The following is an 18,032-nucleotide window of genomic DNA, read 5'->3' on the forward strand; positions in this document are numbered from 1 at the left end:
TACGAATTGAAAAATAAACATTATCTCTTGGCCTTGAAAGTTACAAGTTATAGCCTATGCTATACAATTCCCATGTACAATTGAATACAGCTTAGAGAGATCATTCAAAATACATCATTCAACCACAAATACACACAGACAACTATAGCTCACCAGGCTTGGCTGTCCTTCTTATCTGACAGTAACCAATCTGGGTGATTATTAGTAAGGAGCTGATAAACTGGTCCAGCCTCTCCCCCATCTGCAAAAGCAAAGCACAGAGGTTCCAGCCACGCTTCAGCTAATGTGTGTAAAAATGCAACAGTGTATTCTTCAGGCAAACCTGAGAGCTACCTGAAACCTGTTTTTCTGTGCCATTTTGAAATCAACTTCCATTAAGATCTGCAGCTCATATAACGTTCAGAGAAAAGAAGCTCACCAAAAATATTAACAGAAATGTGTTGTTGGAACAAACAGAGGGTTGTGACTCAAAATCAACCAGAGACATATTTGCACCACCCTGTTTCCATTGCGCACCCTTGGATATGGCTGGTGCGCTATACACATGGCATCAACAAGAGACTTCATTATCGAAGAAAGTTGATGATATATGGTGCCCTTAGCAGCAAGCGAGATTAATATTGCCCAAATTAAATAAAAGTCTGAATTTGTATTAATGTGTTTTTATTTGATTTTTCTGTTTACTACCTCATGTTATGTGGTCTGAAATGAAAATGCACTCAGGCCAAACTGAGAGATGTTTTACCTGCAAAAAAGAACCCACGTGATTCCACAGCGGTCTGATTGGATGAGGCTGTACCTCTCTGGCACAGGACCAAATTAAGTTTTTTCCCTCCTCCCCAAGGTGTCTCATTCACTTTTCGGATGGGCACTCTGCCCCTCCTCTCTCACAGTGACAAAACAACAGGGTGTTAGGCAAAATTGAAATTGTTGCTTGCCAGCACTTCACTGTTTCTGTCGTGCTGTTTAGAACCAGGATCATCCCGGAGCGGGACTCTACAACTCTGGAGCATCAAAACGAGGACGGCGCACCGGGGAGATAAGTGCTGTTGCGCGGTTTTGTGGAGTGGACATATTTGGGCTCTTTTTACGCACGCATGTTACGCACTGGGACAAACTGGAATTAAGGACATCTTCGATTTTTGTGTATTTTATGGAATAAAACAACTTAAAACGTGAGTTTAAAAAAACAATTTTGTTTGACTTGATCGTAGTATTGACACAACATTTTTCTCAATTGACATATCATTGATGCAATGTTTGCTGATTCTTTTTACAATATGTCATACATATCGCTGAAATGTAAGAACAACGAAACAAATCAAACTATGTCTGTAAACTTCTCAGTTTACTTGTAGTTTAAGTGGAACGCACCCAGTGATGCCGCGTTGTCCTCAGATAACCTGAGTGTCCCGCTACTCACTGAGGCATGCACATTTTCACAATATAGCGCTGCGGATTTTATATTACTCCACTGATTTTAAAAGTTCATATTGAAATGTTAATCAATATTATGTTATCATACCCGCTAGTCTTTTAGAGTCCACGGGCAACAGGTGTTTATGAAAACATCATGAAATTGGCACTAAAGCAAGTCGTTTTAAACTCCTTTTTACAATATGATTACAGCTCCCAGTTGCATAAATCATGTCGTGTAGTGACAGTGAACAACTAGAGCTACATATACAAGACACTCGTTAAAAATAAAAAAGATAAACGCCTGTGTAATGCTTAAAAGTCAATTATAATTTCTTCAATTTCCTAGAAATCCACGTGATCCCATGAACACACCCCGACTGTTGTTTTCTTCCCAAATTTGAGACAAATATGAAGCATATGAAAAATAATCGGTCCTGGAAGTATTTCTCTTAACGACTCCCCAAAGTCTCATTATTAATTTCAATTAGGGTGGGTCCGTTGACTCGGGATAAACTTTTGGGAGTGCTGGCATTAAATCACTATCATACCCATCCAGATATATTTAAGAAGAGGATTTTTTTTTCATTGCCTATTGTCATTATAAAACGAGTGTCTCGTTTTTATAGGGCGAAAATTGCAGCCCCCGCTGCGACCCACCACTAGTGTTTATACAGTGGGGTGGAAATAAGGACAGGGGGCTCACTGCTGCTGCCTGTCTCCAAAAACTCTCATGAAGCTTTTTATCTTAGCCCTGCCACCCACTAATTTCCTGAAAACATGAGCCTTGATCATTGAATTATTATTTTTTGTCTTAAAAGCCCATCAATGGAAAAACCAGTTTAAAATAATATCCCTGGGGATATGATATATCAGGTAACTGTAAAATTCCAAGTCTTTCCAAAGTTTGGAAGAGGCTTTTATAGAGAGTGAGATCAATGTGCTTTGCTATCCAGAAAAATACTTTCAAGTTAATGTATCGTTACATATGTGAATCATTGGTTTGTTATATGCACTAAATACACGTTTCAGTATTTCTATATATATTGCAATTTTATGTAGAAAATAGATCATAACACAATATGATTTAATCTCACACATGATAGAAACAATCTTAAGCAGACCTATCTATTCTACCTCAACAAATGTATATTGGTAAAGACATTGTATGGGATGTTTCCTAAAATATATTTTTTATTCCTTCAGATGATTCTAAATATAAAACATATCCTGTGGATTTACTGTGTCTGTGAAGCTGCGACTGCAACAGGTAAGTTTGAATAAGTGAAGTCTTTCCCTTCAACCTCTGTCTCTGTGAGTCCCTCCTCTGTGCCTACCCCTTTCCCCATCTCCCCCTGTTTCTTTTGTACCTTATCTCCCTATCCTTCATGCATTCTTTTCCTCTGTCCATCTCACTGTGAAGCAACCTACCACAAGTCTTTTGACATAGTCACATATGACTGGCGTCTGTACTCTACAGCTTATCTACAGCAAACTTGCTCATGTGTCAGTGGTGCCTCATAGCATTATGGCTTCACTCTGCTCTTAATGTAGCAAACTGTGATAAGACCCTTCAATTCTTCTCTTTTTGAAACCTTCAAGACTTTACTCAAGGGTGAAGGTAACAGTGTTGGCAACTTTGGTTTGCCCCCTGGGCCCCTCTGGCCCCCCTGGCTCTGCTACACCCTTGTCCCTGGCCTTGTCTCTGAGTATGGAGGGACACCTTTCAATTAGATGGGAAACAACAGCTGGTTTCACCCCTTATCCTAATAAGGCCCTGTGTTAAAGCACACACACTCATGCCTCTGGGGCTGTCCCAGCACTGTTTCCAGAGCAATTCCCACATTGTTCCTTGTGAACCCCCACCCCCAAACCCACCCATCCACATTCACACACTCACAAAAACAAAAAAAGCAAAGTGGTTAATCATCTTTCTCTCCACAAGCGCTACATGTGATTCAGCCTGTTGCTATTCTATTTTGTCTGGCATCCTGTCTGGTGTCTGCTTTAAAAAAAAAAAAGTTAATGCAAGGTTTAGCCGTGGTGTTACTTTTTAACGTTCAATGTTTACAATGTTCAAAATGTTGTAAAATGTACCATAAAACAACCCTGTGATCCAATGTGAGTGTGATTAAGATTATTGTCTAGTGTGCAGCATGCTGATAATTGCCCCCACCTTTTTTTCTCTACATGTCATCATCAGTTAGTTCTTGATGAGGAACTATGATGAAATGATGGAGAGATCAATTTAGGACTGAAACTAACATGCACATGATTAGCGGTAGCATTATGTGAAGTAATGCAGCCATGACTTTAGCCACTTTTCTGTAACTTCATTCAAACATAGTGCACATACACTACATGCTGTGTGGAATATGTTCCTTCAGTCATCGTTTTAAGGAGGTGGTTTGACTTTCCAAGAGCCATTTTAAGGCCATGATGCATGTTATTTTTTATTCGGCAGGGTGTAGTTGTAACACCCTGTCAATGTAAATGAAATGGTCAGTTCGTAGTGTCAACTTTAACTGGTCAGAATGGGAGGGGGGGGGGACATGAGTTTGAATAGAAAAATTAAACACAAGTATCACTAGCAAATAAATTCATATGAATTGGAAATGCATTAAACCCTTTTTTTTTGTCTTACAGCCCTCAATACATTATCAATAATAAAACCAGTCACTGGGTCCCTTTCAGGGAAGGTGAACCTTCCCTGCTTCTTCTCCACCATCCCAACCTCAGCACCAGTCATCAGTCCCAATGGAACAGCCATTTACAGCAGAGATTACTTGCGTATCAAATGGACCAAAATAGAAGGAGGAGTAGAATCCACGGTGCTGGTGGCACAAAATGGGGTGATCAAAATAGGCTCCATCTACAGGAATCGTGTATCAGTGCCCAGTCACCCCGAGGATGTAGGCGATGCCTCACTGACAATGGTCAAGCTGCGTGCCAGTGATGCAGGTACTTATCGCTGTGAGGTCATGTACGGCATCGAGGACACCCAGGACACAGTTAACCTTGATGTCAATGGTAAGACACAATCCTTGAATGTAGAGGGAGGATGATGCATGGACTTAATAACAGTGAAATGCAATGCAAGTGGTGACGGAAATGTAAACTGCATAAGAGAACTTTGGGCACCCTTCTGCTTACTTGGTTGTTATGCAGACTAACCACAGTTTTTAGTTCTTATTTTAGAGGCAATGCACTCTTAAAAAAGGCACAATGAGACATCAGGTCCCTGTCCATACCAAATGATGCAATGTTTTTGTTCCAGTGTTCTTTCAGCTAACTTTGTCTGCCATTGGAGCCTAAATATGGATTGTAGTCCAACATTGTTAAAGGAAAAACAAAAGCTGTTATAACCTTATCCATCACTGTCATATAGGGAGCCACCTTGTCAGTGGAGAATTGTCTCTCAGTGGGGCATTTTGAGGAATCTATCAAGTTTTTTTCTTACTTGTCTTTAAACAGTTTTCCTCAATATCACTCATCAAATGCACACAATTGCTAAATTATGGATACGGTAATGCCAATATCCAAGCCAAAAGTTAAAGTCTCCTTGTGGATGGGTTTGGGGGGATATTTCACTTAAGAAGTATTCTGGGAGCTATAACTCATGTTTTGGGGATGTAGAAAACATGGGTGGGGTGGGGGGATGCTGGGATAGTTTTGGTTTTTTCTGGTTTACAATCTGCACGACCTCTTTTCCAACTATCTGCAATGTTAATTAGGGCCATCAATCAAATCTACTGCGTATGTTTACTGTCCACAAATATGGGGATTTAAGGGCCATGGCATCATCTGCAGTTTTCTCGTTCATTTGTGGTGAACTGTATTGAGTATTTCGTTTATCCTTTGGGTTGATTGCAAAGTTCATCCCTTTCCAAAGAAACTGATAGTCCCAATTAGTGAGTCGTGGTGTGTGCTTTTAAGACATTTGCCATAATTTATAGCAGTGTAGTTATACTGATGAATCCCAGATCACTATGTTCATGTGTTTATACAAAACTTACTTATGTTACATTTTTTAATACCCCCCTAAAATGAGTTTGTTTGTTGACCAGGTGTGGTTTTTCACTACCGGGCAAGCACCAGCAGGTACACTCTGGACTACCATAAGGCGATTCAAACTTGTCGGAATATTGGAGCAACCATTGCTACTTATGAACAACTGAAAGCAGCCTACGAGGATGGCTTTGATCAATGTGATGCTGGCTGGATTGCAGACCAGACAGTGAGGTGAGGCTTGATATAGATTTTCTGATGAGAGGTTAATTCTTTATGAACAAAGCTACAACTCATTCATGTACAGAGTATTTTAAATGATATGACATACATGTTGTCTAAATGTGCAGATACCCAATTACAAAGCCAAGGAAGGGTTGCTATGGTAACCTGAAGACAAAACCTGGTGTTAGGACGTATGGTACCAGGAAGCCCACGGACACCTATGACGTTTACTGTTATGCAGACAAACTTGATGGTAAGTCAACCACAGAATTAGGATTCTCTATTTCTAAGTAATGAGGTTTAATTTAGAGGCCCATCCTTTGGCTGAAATAGTGAGCCCTTCACATTATCACACTGCCAAAGGAAATTGATTATAACAGCGCTGTGATAACTCATTCAGTTGTGGTATTGAATTCTGTATTGGGGACATTGTATGGGCTTTATATGATTTGTTGTACCAAACAATGTCTTGCATTGTAGACCAGGTGTAAGGAATCGAGTGTAAAGAAGAGTTAGTCAACAAAAATGTGATAATTGGGGTTTTAAATGTTTTTGGCACAGGCTATAAGAAGTCCACAATTCTCAACCCCAGCCTTTTTATTTTTATATCTATTGACTACTTTATTACCATCCACCTTCACACATTTTAACTTTTTTTCAGCCCTCTGTAGGTTTGATTTGATTTGTAAGATATTATAAAGATATCTAATAATATTTTGAGAATTGTGCTGTTAACCAGGGAATGTCAACCCAAACCATATTGTACAGGAAGAGTAGATCCTTTCTTAATAAACAAACACATTGTAGGTTACTTAACAGTTAAAGTTATTGGGTATACACATACAGCCAAGAAGAGTTGTTGTAAAACTTGAGTTTACCAATAACAAACCTAATGTCAAATAAAAAGAGACTGTGCCAAAGTGACTGACCATGTTATTGAACTGGGTGGAAAGCATCTCCTCATCTTAATGTCACAGTTAATCAGTGTGATCAAACCAACTTGGGATACATAAAAAAGTTACACCCAACTAGCTGAGAACATGTAGTCTGCCAATCAAACTCGGTTTTGATTTTGTGTGGTTTCAGTTAAGATATTTTCTCTCTGTAGTCTTTCAGAGATGTTACCCTGTAGACAAAGAGACATTTTCATAATCAGGAATAATGCCGTTACCTTTTGGATGACAAGTTCCTAACATAAACAAAGTTAGGGAAGGAAATATAAGCTACATATTAAGTAATATGAATCACTCGACAGAAGGGGAAATCCGTGCCCTGAAAAACAGACACATTCATTGACCGGTCAGGCACATTGTCAGCATTGCTATCCCACCTCAGAATAATAAAATGAATGAACTACTGTTGTCCTAAATATGATTGGTGGGAGATGTTTTGGGTCCATGCCCTGCACAGCTGTGGCTTTTGTCAGCTTTTTTTGTGCTAAGTCTATTTTGAAAGGTCAAGTTGATGTCACAATGTGCTTGAAATTACTCCAAATGATAGGCTGTGTAGCCTCTCTTTCAATGCAAATATTTAAAATATGGAAAATATATTCATCTGTTAGTGATCCAGCTGTGATTCATGCCAATGTTCGGAATTGGCTAAGACTGCAAGTGAACCCTCTGAGATTGTTTTTAACCATGCTCACTGATGATTGTGCTTATTGCTAAGTCATTGTTGCACTTTGCTCTCTGTATTTTAGGTGAAGTGTTCTATGCTCCTGTGACCCGTAAGATGACCTTTGAGGAGGCCAGTGAAGAGTGTAAGAAGAGGAAAGCTGTCCTGGCAAGTCCTGGTCAGCTCCATGCTGCTTGGCGACATGGTCTGGACAAGTGTGACTATGGCTGGCTTTCTGATGGAAGTGCACGGCATCCTGTTGCAGTACCCCGACTGCAGTGTGGTGGAGGCCTGATAGGTGTCAGGACCATGTACCGTTACAGAAACCAGACCGGCTTCCCAGAACCAACTAAGAAGCTTGGAGCTTACTGTTTTCAAGGTAAACTATTCACAGGGTCTCGTTGTTGGTATTGCGTTTATTTATTGTATGTCATGGAGCAATATGTTACTTGCATATGCTAGGTCATATGGTACAGATGTTTATATTTTGGTTTAAAAAGTTAGAGACAGGGATTGAAGGCACAGACTATTCCCTGTCAAACCAGGCCTCTACTGTAAGCAGCTATGATCTCATCCCTTTTTCGACTCTGCTCCTCCACCCTTTGACTTTCTGCTTCTTTACTGCACTGTACACATTCCCACATCTGAACAAGAGCAGCATTTTAAATGTTTACTGTCTCCTGTCTCAACTTTTTTTTTTTTTTTTTGCTATATGGTTGCAAAGTTCCAATGACATGAACAACAGGAATAGCAGTCGTAAGAAGCAGAGGAGTCATTACCGTCTGAGTAGCCCATGTTGTGTGCCAGACTAGTCAAACAGATTGCAGAGTCCAGCTGACCTCACTGTCTCATTTAAGTTACCCACCCATTTCTCTGGCCACAAAATTTGCCAAAAGGAGAAAAAAATAATCAGAGTAAATCCTGTTTACTTTAAAGTAATGGACATGGCAGATCTTACTCTAATGGGGAGATTAATGAGCAATAGTTTTCAGGAGAGTTATTGAACTGTCAGTATATCTGTGTTTCTTTCTCCTCTTTATTACTTTCAGCTGGACTGTTAATGGCTCCTCAAGCTTTATCCTTAGTTAACCTAAGTGTTAATGGGAAACTAAGAAAAACAGTTCATACACTTGAGTGCTCTTCCAAATATTAAGTTTTTCGTTTTAGACAATATTATAAACAGTAATTACAGATTTGAAATAAATCAGCTTAGATAAGTTGTTGGAGGTGTTGAAATTTGTCATTTATTCCACCTTCTACATACTTGCAGCGCCAGACCCACATAGGTATGGGTTTGCGTTTTGTTGCAAACCACATTGATTGCTGACCATGGGAGGAGGGGAATATATAGCTATCAATCCTCGTAAGTAATGACACTTCATGGTTCAATGGAATTTAATAGAATCAGGATAAGTCCTTTAAAATGTGAGGGTTCCTAACTTCTCAGTGTCTCTCAGGCAAAACAACATGACAGTTGACAGTTGCCATTTAAAGATGGAGCAGAAGTAACTAATTACACACCTGTCAGCCTTTTTAGTCTCACTATCTAACACCCTTTTTCCTTTCTCACCTTATTTCCGCTGTCAGAGTTTGCCCTCTGTCATTCTCACTTGTACTTATCAGAGCAGACGTTTGGATAATGGACAAAGCTACTGCTGGAATTCTAAATTCAGTCATCCTCGATGACCCCTGACCTGGCCTTTCCATCTTTACAAATGAGGGGTTGACCAGATAAGCCAGCCACTGACTGGCCATTTACTGCCCCTGAGCTATGCTAACTCTTGCACTGATAAGTATACATGGAGTTCAGAGGCCGCACAAACAGGCCACCCTCATCTCCTGCTTTGTGTATTCCATGTCAGCTCTCTCAGTCCTGTTGTATTAACGCCCCCATCTAAGTGCCTTTCAAGTACCCTTGTTTGGGCGGACTCAATCCAATCTTTTTTAAGATTTCCCACTCCTAATGTATTTAAAAAATATATATATATCAGTTAGACTGCACAGAAAGACAGGGGGACAGAAGGTTGGTGTAGAGGGAATATTAGAATAATTGTTTCTGATTGGTCTCTTGGTTGCCCTGAAGGAAACTAAAGTCTCTGTAACAGCAACAGCTCACATCCATCAGTGAGATAATGCACTCTCTTTGAGAGCAGGACCTACTTTTCCTGTTAGGAAAAAACGTGTCTCACACCTTACATCAGAGATAGTTTCATGAAGAAAAGGGGGCTAGTACGTAATGGTCAACAGCTGGCTTTTAAACATTCTGTCTGCACTAGTGAGGAAAGCTTTCTGAAGCTGTAATGCTGTTTTTTATGGGTGTGAGTGAATTAGGGATCATGGAAGGACATAAGGGCGTGTATGAAAAGGCAGATTCAAGAGAAAACTGAGTTTATTTAGTTAATTTATTAATTAATCAAACTTTAAGAAAAACTTAACAAGTCAGCATTTAAAGACCACCAAGGAGATATAAAAAGATGAATTCAAGGACTGTTGCTCAAGACAAACTAAAAGTAAATGCTGCAGTAAAGAACTGTTTAAGGAGAGACGGTGAACAGGGTGACTTGATGAGAAGTCAAGCGTTATCAGGGCAACTCTAAAAAACACAACACTAGGTTCCTCTCTGCTTATGAGCTGTTTAATTAGTCTGTTTCAATCAGGTGAACCCTTTCAGGAAAATTAGAAGATGTTTAGAGAAACATTCAAAGTGCAATTGGTGTTTCACAGGAAATTGAAAACTTTTGAAGATTGCTACATTTTGCAAGGCATTGACAAACATCTGTTTTTCAGTTATGGGAGACAGGCTATCAGATGGGAGATAATCATGATATTATTGGCCTTACTGATACTTTTAGATAATTTAGGTTATTATGTGCAGATTAAAATTTTATTTCATATTAAGCAATGCTTGTACTGTGTTTAAAAACACTGCGGGAATTAATTTTAATGCTGGTAATCAACAACTTAAAGAGTAAAAAATGTCCCAGAAACTTTGAACTCAAATGTTAAGTGTCACACGGTAATTGCAGCTGTAGCATATTGCTCCTCGACTGCCAGACTCCTGTCTTACACACTGTCTGTTTCACAGACTTACAAGGTATACTAGTATTTCTGGTTATAATTGTATATGCTTGCCGTGATGCCATGAATATGTAAACGTTGTTAAGTTAGAATAAAAACACATTTTATCTGTTGTATCTTCATCGAATTGTGGCATCTTTGCTAGCAGGAAGTGTAACAACGATGAATCCTAGATATCTGGCTCAGTGATGTGTCAGAAAGCTTTCTGAAAATGTCATATTAATATATGTCAACATGTTTATTTTAGGAAGGAGATGGATGTTCAACCAGACTTCTTTTGTTGATGTGTCTGTGGAAGAAACCACCACCACCAGCATCAGCCCCACTACCTCCATCCCATTACTAGAGAGCACTACCACTACACTAAGCCCAACATCTGATACTGTAACAGAGGCAGAAGAGTCTCCAGACTCTCCAGTTCCATCTATGTTCTCTACTAGTATGTCTCCACCACGCCCCACACCAGCAGGCCAAAAAGAAGAGTTAATAACCACAGTTGCTCCCACCATCAAAGAGGAAGAGGATGCTGATGATGTCACAGTTCCACCAGACTTTGACATTAATGACTTCTTAAGCAAAAATGTAACTGATAAAGAATTTGTTCCCTATCGTGGTGACACATTCACAACACCCCAAAGCCCAACAGAAAGCAGTGATACCACAGATTCTGTTTCCAAGCCCATGGAGGAGCCAGACGATCACTCTATAATTGAGATAAAAACTATCCAACCTGATGTCCCAAAACCAGATGAGTCTCTAATCACAGAGCCAATGTTTGCTGAGGGAAAGACTGAAGAAACTATTCCTGATTCTGGGATTACCACAGCAATGGACTCTGACCTCACCAACACACCAACAGATTCAACTGACCTGACCAGCGAAGAAGCATTAAGCTCCTCAGAAACCACACCCTCAACCACTGGGCTTCATTCAACAACATCGTTCCCAGACTACGATCACAGCATTGAAGAGATTGACATTGATTACGCTCCGGAGGGTCTGCCACCTGCTCAGCTGCCCACACAGGTCTTCTCACCCGGCCCCTCAGATAGCACTGGTGTTTTTGAGGAAACAGCAATCCCCTCAGCAATCCCCTCAACAATTCCCACTGACACAACTTTTCCCACTGACATAACCACTGACACAACCTTTATGTGCCACATGGGCAGTGAGGTGGAGATAAGCACCACAGAACCGCCAGAGAGTACATCATCAACAGGTGTACACGTCTTTGATGAGTCTGAAGTACCAGAGCATGGCAGTGACAATGCGACAGAGGACAGCACCAAAGCAGAGATTGATACAGAGTTCTTTACATCGGCTCCAGTGGTTTCAGCTGTCAGGACCACAGCTTCACAGACAGTGGGCCCTGGTGAACGATTGACCTCTGGCTTGCCAATGCATAATGTATCAGGTAAGACATAATACCTTGGACACACACACTTGGCACAGTCAATTCAAAGGATTATCATACTGTACATGAAACTGTGCAAATATGAGAAGCTATGTCTTGATTTCATTTAACGACCATAAAGAGGAAAAAAGTATTGATGTCACACCAGTTGTGTGGTAAATACTCAGAGAGATAAGTCTCTTAATTTTTATTTATTCATTATTTGAACTTGGAGTTGGGGTGGGGTGCGGTGGGGGGCTGCTGTCCAGGTTGCTGAAATGAAGCCAAGAGAAGTATTTTTGATCCTCTGCCAATGACGATGTAAAGTGGTGGAAGTAGACTGAGGTCATATTAAAGTAGAGTAAGTATTTTAAAGTGGCTCTGCAGCTGGGTAGTTTAAAAAACTTTATTTATATCAATTCATCTTAAATTAGGACCTCCAACAAAAATATATTTTTTACGATTGTTCCTCCTCATTTTTCATTTGATAAGCACTTACGTGTGCTAGTACTTGTATTTTCATGGTGAGTCATTTGTAAGTTCTTCCACCATGAACCAAGTTGAAGATTCTTAAGTCTCCTCAGTCAGTCCAGCTAAGCAGAGTCATTTTAAGAAGTTGGGATAGAGAAAGGGAAAGAGATGCACGTGGAGATGGTTGTAGCGAGAGTGTTGATAGGGTCATAACCAAATTAGAAAATCTGAGAGACATACGTTTAGAAACTCAAGATAAAACACAAAAAAAAAGGAAATTGAACACTTGAAGCAAATATCTTAGTTTTAAATATTGAAATGACAACCTTAATTTTCTTTCAAAGCTTTCAATCACAGGCCATCTATGCAAGAATATAGTTTCAAAACATCTAGATTGACAGTTCATTGATGTGATTTCTACATTATATTGACATTAACTAGTACTGTGCTTCTTGCTTACTTGACCTGACCCAGGAATGGCTAAAATGCTCATTTCAGTCTATTTAAATAGTGTTATTTAAGACAAGATATCCAAATTGAGAAAATAAAACACAAATTCAGGCCTTGATTTTAAGGTCAACAGCACATGATGTCATGTGCAAATGGCAGCTGCATATTTTCTTTACTGCTTCACACTGCCATGGTTGCTACAATACTGTGTCATTGATGCAAAGAATAGATCTGATAAATTGGACAATTGGAAAACATACAAGTTAAAAAATTATTATAAAAAATGATGATGATGATGATGATGATGATGAGGTTATGATTATCTGCATCATTATATAAAAATAATTAGCAGTTATGTATAATATGTATATACATTACTGTACGGGTAGGGGAATACAAAATAGACGTTTCTTAATACCTGGCTTAATACCTTGTCTTAAATGTACTGCACAAGCTTACTGACAGCTTGGCTGGCAATAAAAAAGTTGTGTTGGCAGACTACCTGAGAAAGCACAGTTGCCTGTCTTTTGCATGGACTGGACACCAACAAAAATGGTGATGTCATCACTCAGACAGAGGCTCCCTCTCTGTTAGCATTGCTGGAGGCCTGGCTTAAGCGAGTGATTAAAGCTAATTTCACTGCTACATCATGTGATGTGGCTCAGCTGAGACACCCAGGTCTCTCTCTGCCCTCCCAGTGTGTGGGGGGAAAGTTTTTGGAAAATATGGTAGAGCAGACAAAAGTGTGTTGTCTGGCTGCAAATTACAAGGATGCTGAAAACAAATCCATGAGTTATGTTGCTTATTAATAGAAAATAATTGAATATACTAGTTAAAAGTGTCAATACAACTTGTCAATGTAACTTACATATTGAAACTCAGGTTTTTCAACCACAAATGTCATATAGCAATTAACAGAATGAGCATACAATACAATACTACTGCGAGTGTATGTGCATGCGTGTGTGTGTGTGTGTGTGTGTGTGTGTGTGAGAGAGAGAGTGAGTGAGCAAGTGAGTGAGTGAGTCAGTGAGTGACATAGAGAGAGAGAGAGAGAGAGAGAGAGGGACAAATAGAAGTAGAAATTATGAGGATTATGGACGACAGGGCCAGTCAGATGGGACGATTGCCTGAGTTCCCATGCCTTTCCTGTGTTTCAAACAGATGTCTTTCTGCAGAGCTGAACTGGTGCAGGTGTTCTTGTTTGCAACTAATAATCTTTCTTAATAACCATTTGTTGGAAACACAGAGAGGGGACAAAGGGCAGAGAGAGAAAGAAGATGGGAAGAGTTATAATTTGTATACCAACAGACATCATGTTGCTGTGTGCTTTACTCTATTCTCATCTATGCTTCTACTACATAATGAAAACTCTGGCAAACAATTTAGGACAACCTAGAACAAACTGCTCATTTGTGATTGCATGAAAACTGGAATGCATTAGAATGAGTGATAAACGGGAAGAAGCATATGATTTTCAGAGATGAATGTCCATTGTCCATTTTTGTCTGGACAATTTTTAGGCTGCCAAAAATCATTGTGCTGCATACACATTCTTTTTGTGCAGATCTTCTCCTGTGCACAAAGTACGGGTCTTTCAGGAGATGTAGGCTATTCTTCTTAATGCTAACATATCAGAGAATTTATGTAAAGTAAAGAATTGGATATCAATGGGAGAAAGTTTGAAAGTTGATGTTTCTAAATCATGTGAGATATTTCTTGTAACTATGGCCCAGTTGGTGTTTGTTTTGAGTGATTATTTAGTGAAAAGGAAAGGGAAAGTGTACATACCATTTACCCCACAGGAGGGAACTGAATTAAAATTTAAACATGCTAATTGAAGAACTCTATTGACTTGTTTCAAATGAAACTCGATAAACACGATCCTTATCAGCATTTCCCTGACAAATTCAAGCATGGTGCAAAAAAACCCTCTTTTTGGCTTTTTGGAAAACACACTATTTCACAGTGACCAACATTCTGCAATATTTTACTGACAGGGTTGCTATGTAAGTCTGTACCAGTTGGTATAATTTTCCCTGTTAAGTGGTGCTCAAGGATTTATAGATTTCTTTAGCAGCAGCTTGCAGGAGGCAGATGCGTAACAGCAGACGCTGAATCTCACAGCTGCCAGCTCTCACACTGCAATTTGTACAGGAACTGTCCATCCTAGTATTTCATCCTTAAAATAATCCTTTATTTATTTTTTGTTGTATGTTGTAAATAGAACTGAAAGGGGCTTCTGCGTTTGACTTGTAATAAGGAGCAGACAGCTGGTGTTATCAGAAATCAGTCTGTGGACTTCTACTTAAACATCATGCTGGGAGTGGATGCCCCAACATGAAACATTTTACATTAAAATGCTCACATAATAGAACAGTCATGCTTAAAATTATGTTTTGATTAAAACCTTCTAATATCTTAATGTTGTAAAGGTTTTTTGTAATATGCAGTGTTCACATTTATCAACTAACATTGTTTAGGATATGGTGTGGAATGGCAAAAGTTCTCACAAAATATTTATTACAATTTAAAAAGTTTTCTGAGACAGAATTCCTAAATCCAACTTTATCTAACATGATTCTTAGCCAGAAGTTATTTTATTGTTTTGCAACCCAATCTTTATTTTGTATTTATTTTGACTTTCAGTTGACCAGGCTGTAGCACAAGATTCTCAGTCTCATACCATACCTGATGTGCCTGATGATCCAACTCCCTCCATAGCTGATGGGGCCGACCCAGACGTTCACTCCCAAACTGCTGCAACCATCACTCCAACTGTTAGCTTTATCAATGGTAAACATGAAATCACACTGGAGCCAAAGAGTCAAGAGGAAAAGGAAGCCAAAGGTACCCAAGTTTTGATTAATGTGACATCTTTGGGGGCAAGCAATGAAATTACCACAATATTTGATTATAGTTTTACCAATCTCCCTGTTAATAGCTCCACTGAATCAATACTGACCTCTACAGAGATCATAGATTTTGAAAAATATAACCCAGATGATATGATCCCAATTGTTGAATCATCAACTCATCACAAAGGCCCTGAGGTAGATGAGCTTCCCAAATCTGGTCCAACACAGAAAGAACTAACCTCTGGACCAGCCTCGACAGTGGAGGACACCGCTCCAGCAAAAACCACTGAAGCTGGTCCAACAGCCACTGATGCCAAAGAGGGTGTGAGTAATATCACGGCTATCACTGCTGACTTGGTACTTACAATTACACCAGCTGAGCCACAGATCACCACAGCACCTAGAGAAACCCAAACCACAAAGGCTGAGAAAACTTCCACTATCATCAACACCATACAAGAAGAGGTGGGCGAGACAGGGAGGACTCCGACTTATGTCAAAAATGAGTCAGAAGTGACTCAGACAGAGTTGGCTGAGGACCAAACCTCTGTTACTTCTTCAACCAAACTTTACACAGTCAGAGATAAAGCGGAAAGCACAGGGGAATCATTGCGGACATCTGCTACTCCTGCTGCTGAAGACACCACTTGGCCCATGTTACAGACTGTGTTCACTCCCTCTTCTGATGATGGTGATGGGAAGACATCAACAACTAGTGACTCACAGAGCTCAACTCAAGATGTGGATGGAGGTAGAGAGATCCAAACATCAGAGGCTACAGTTGCACATCAGGGAGATATTGCAAACAGCAAAATGCCTTCCATTACACCTACAGAGACAGTTGCAGCTGGTCTGATGTCTACAGCAGAGGAGGAGGTTTCAGCTGTTAAGATTTTTACCAGTCCAAAAACATATACCTCTACAGGAACTGGGACATCATTGTCAAGTTTAAGTGTAACAGATCAAGCTACATTAGGGGGTGACATAATTTTGCAAACAGAACAAAAAGAAGGCACATATAAAACATCAACCCCAGTCACTGGTGAGTCTAAACAAACATCACCACCTACCAAGAAGGACTGGAAAAAAGATGAGACTACTCCCTCTTCAAAATCCATTGCAATCACTGCATCCACCTTGGACATTGCTTTCGAAGTTATGAAGTCAACAATGGCCTCAATTACTGAATATGTTAGTCAACTTTCTTTTGTGGCATCAAAAGTAACTACAACAGACAATACTATTCTGAGTACCGAAAAATCAACAATAGAAAAATCCCAATATGAAACAACTTCTAGTTCCACAGCTGGAACTACTGGTGTACCGTTAGTGACATCATATGAAACTAAAATAAAATTATCGACAAAAAAAGCTTTAACAGATAGTACAGAAAGTCCCTCTGTAAAACCTTTTTCTGGAAAGACTCAAAAAAGCTCTCTAATGACTCCAACAGATATCACTGCTGAGTCCCTTATTCCAGCAACAACTGTCTACTCTATATCAAGCACTGTGTCACCAACGGCCACAGCATCACTGGAGTCTGGAACAAGTGGTTCTCCAAAAACCTCTGTACCTGCACCCTCATCAACCACCAGCAGTATGAAACGAACCCCAATGTCAACTAAAGCAGAGGTTTTTGCAACCACAAGTCAGACAGAGAAAATGTCATCTATTTCGATGTTGAGTTCTACCATTCCAACAACAGCGGAAGAGAGCTCAGGAGATCACACAACTGAGGTCTCAGTTGCAGTCACTACAACTTCAACAGCCTCCTCATTGTTCAGCACAGAGAAACCAACAGCATTGCCAGTTGCTGGACAAGACAGTACTGAAGTAGATGGTACAGAAAGTCCTGCAGTAACACCTTTTTCTGGAAAGATTGAGCAAAGCTCTCTAATGACAGCAACAGTGGACGATATCTCAGATGACCAAAGCCAAACCATGTTCTCTCCCACCTCCCATGTTACAGCTAAATCTTCACTCTATAGCACTGAGGCACCAACAACAACTTCATCTATTACATCATCTGATGTTTCAGAGGAAGAAAGTAGAAGTATAAGTGGTGAAACTACAACAATGCAATCAAGTTCTTCATTCAGTGACTCAACAACAAAATCTGAATCAGCATATTTCCTTTCTACCACTGATATTGAGAGTTCTGGAGACAGCACTACTGGTGTCACGGATGAGTTACTTATCTCAGCAACAACTGTCTCCTCTTTATCAAGCACTGTGTCACCATCACCCACAGCATCAATGGAGTCTGGAATAAGTGGTTCTCCAAAAGCCACTGTACCTGTACCCTCATCAACCACCAGCAGTGTGAAACCAACCCCAATGTCAACCAAAACAGAGGTTTTCGCGACCACAAGTCAGACAGAGAAAATGTCATCTATTTCGATGTTGAGTTCTACCATTCTAACAACAGAGGAAGAGAGCTCAGGTGATCACACAACTGAGGTCTCAGTTGCAGTCACTACAACTTCAACAGCCTCCTCATTGTTCAGCACAGAGAAACC

The 18,032-nt window shown here is 39.9% G+C and overlaps 1 protein-coding gene across 1 annotated transcript; it reads left to right on the forward strand.

Moving 5' to 3' along the window:
• Window positions 1-1,008: 1,008 nt before the first annotated feature.
• On the forward strand, window positions 1,009-17,138 carry LOC132974774 (versican core protein-like). The gene is made up of 10 exons (XM_061039048.1): window positions 1,009-1,175; window positions 2,623-2,686; window positions 4,063-4,446; window positions 5,484-5,658; window positions 5,775-5,902; window positions 7,349-7,642; window positions 10,589-11,713; window positions 15,305-15,505; window positions 15,701-15,837; window positions 17,019-17,138. The coding sequence occupies exons 2-10, from the start codon at window positions 2,623-2,625 to the stop codon at window positions 17,136-17,138; spliced, it is 2,628 nt and encodes an 875-aa protein (XP_060895031.1). The 5' UTR covers window positions 1,009-1,175.
• Window positions 17,139-18,032: the final 894 nt, after the last annotated feature.

This window comes from Labrus mixtus, chromosome 5 (genome assembly GCF_963584025.1).
Source record: "Labrus mixtus chromosome 5, fLabMix1.1, whole genome shotgun sequence".
Lineage (NCBI taxonomy): Eukaryota > Metazoa > Chordata > Actinopteri > Labriformes > Labridae > Labrus > Labrus mixtus.

Excerpts from the sequence above, each read along its gene's own strand:
- LOC132974774 (XM_061039048.1), top strand. The coding sequence starts at position 2,623 with ATGATTCTAAATATAAAACATATCCTGTGGATTTACTGTGTCTGTGAA. Across the intron at positions 2,687-4,062 it reads TGAAGCTGCGACTGCAACAG|CCCTCAATACATTATCAATA; the intron begins GTAAGTTTGAAT and ends TTTGTCTTACAG. Across the intron at positions 11,714-15,304 it reads TTCACAGACAGTGGGCCCTG|TTGACCAGGCTGTAGCACAA; the intron begins GTGAACGATTGA and ends TTTGACTTTCAG.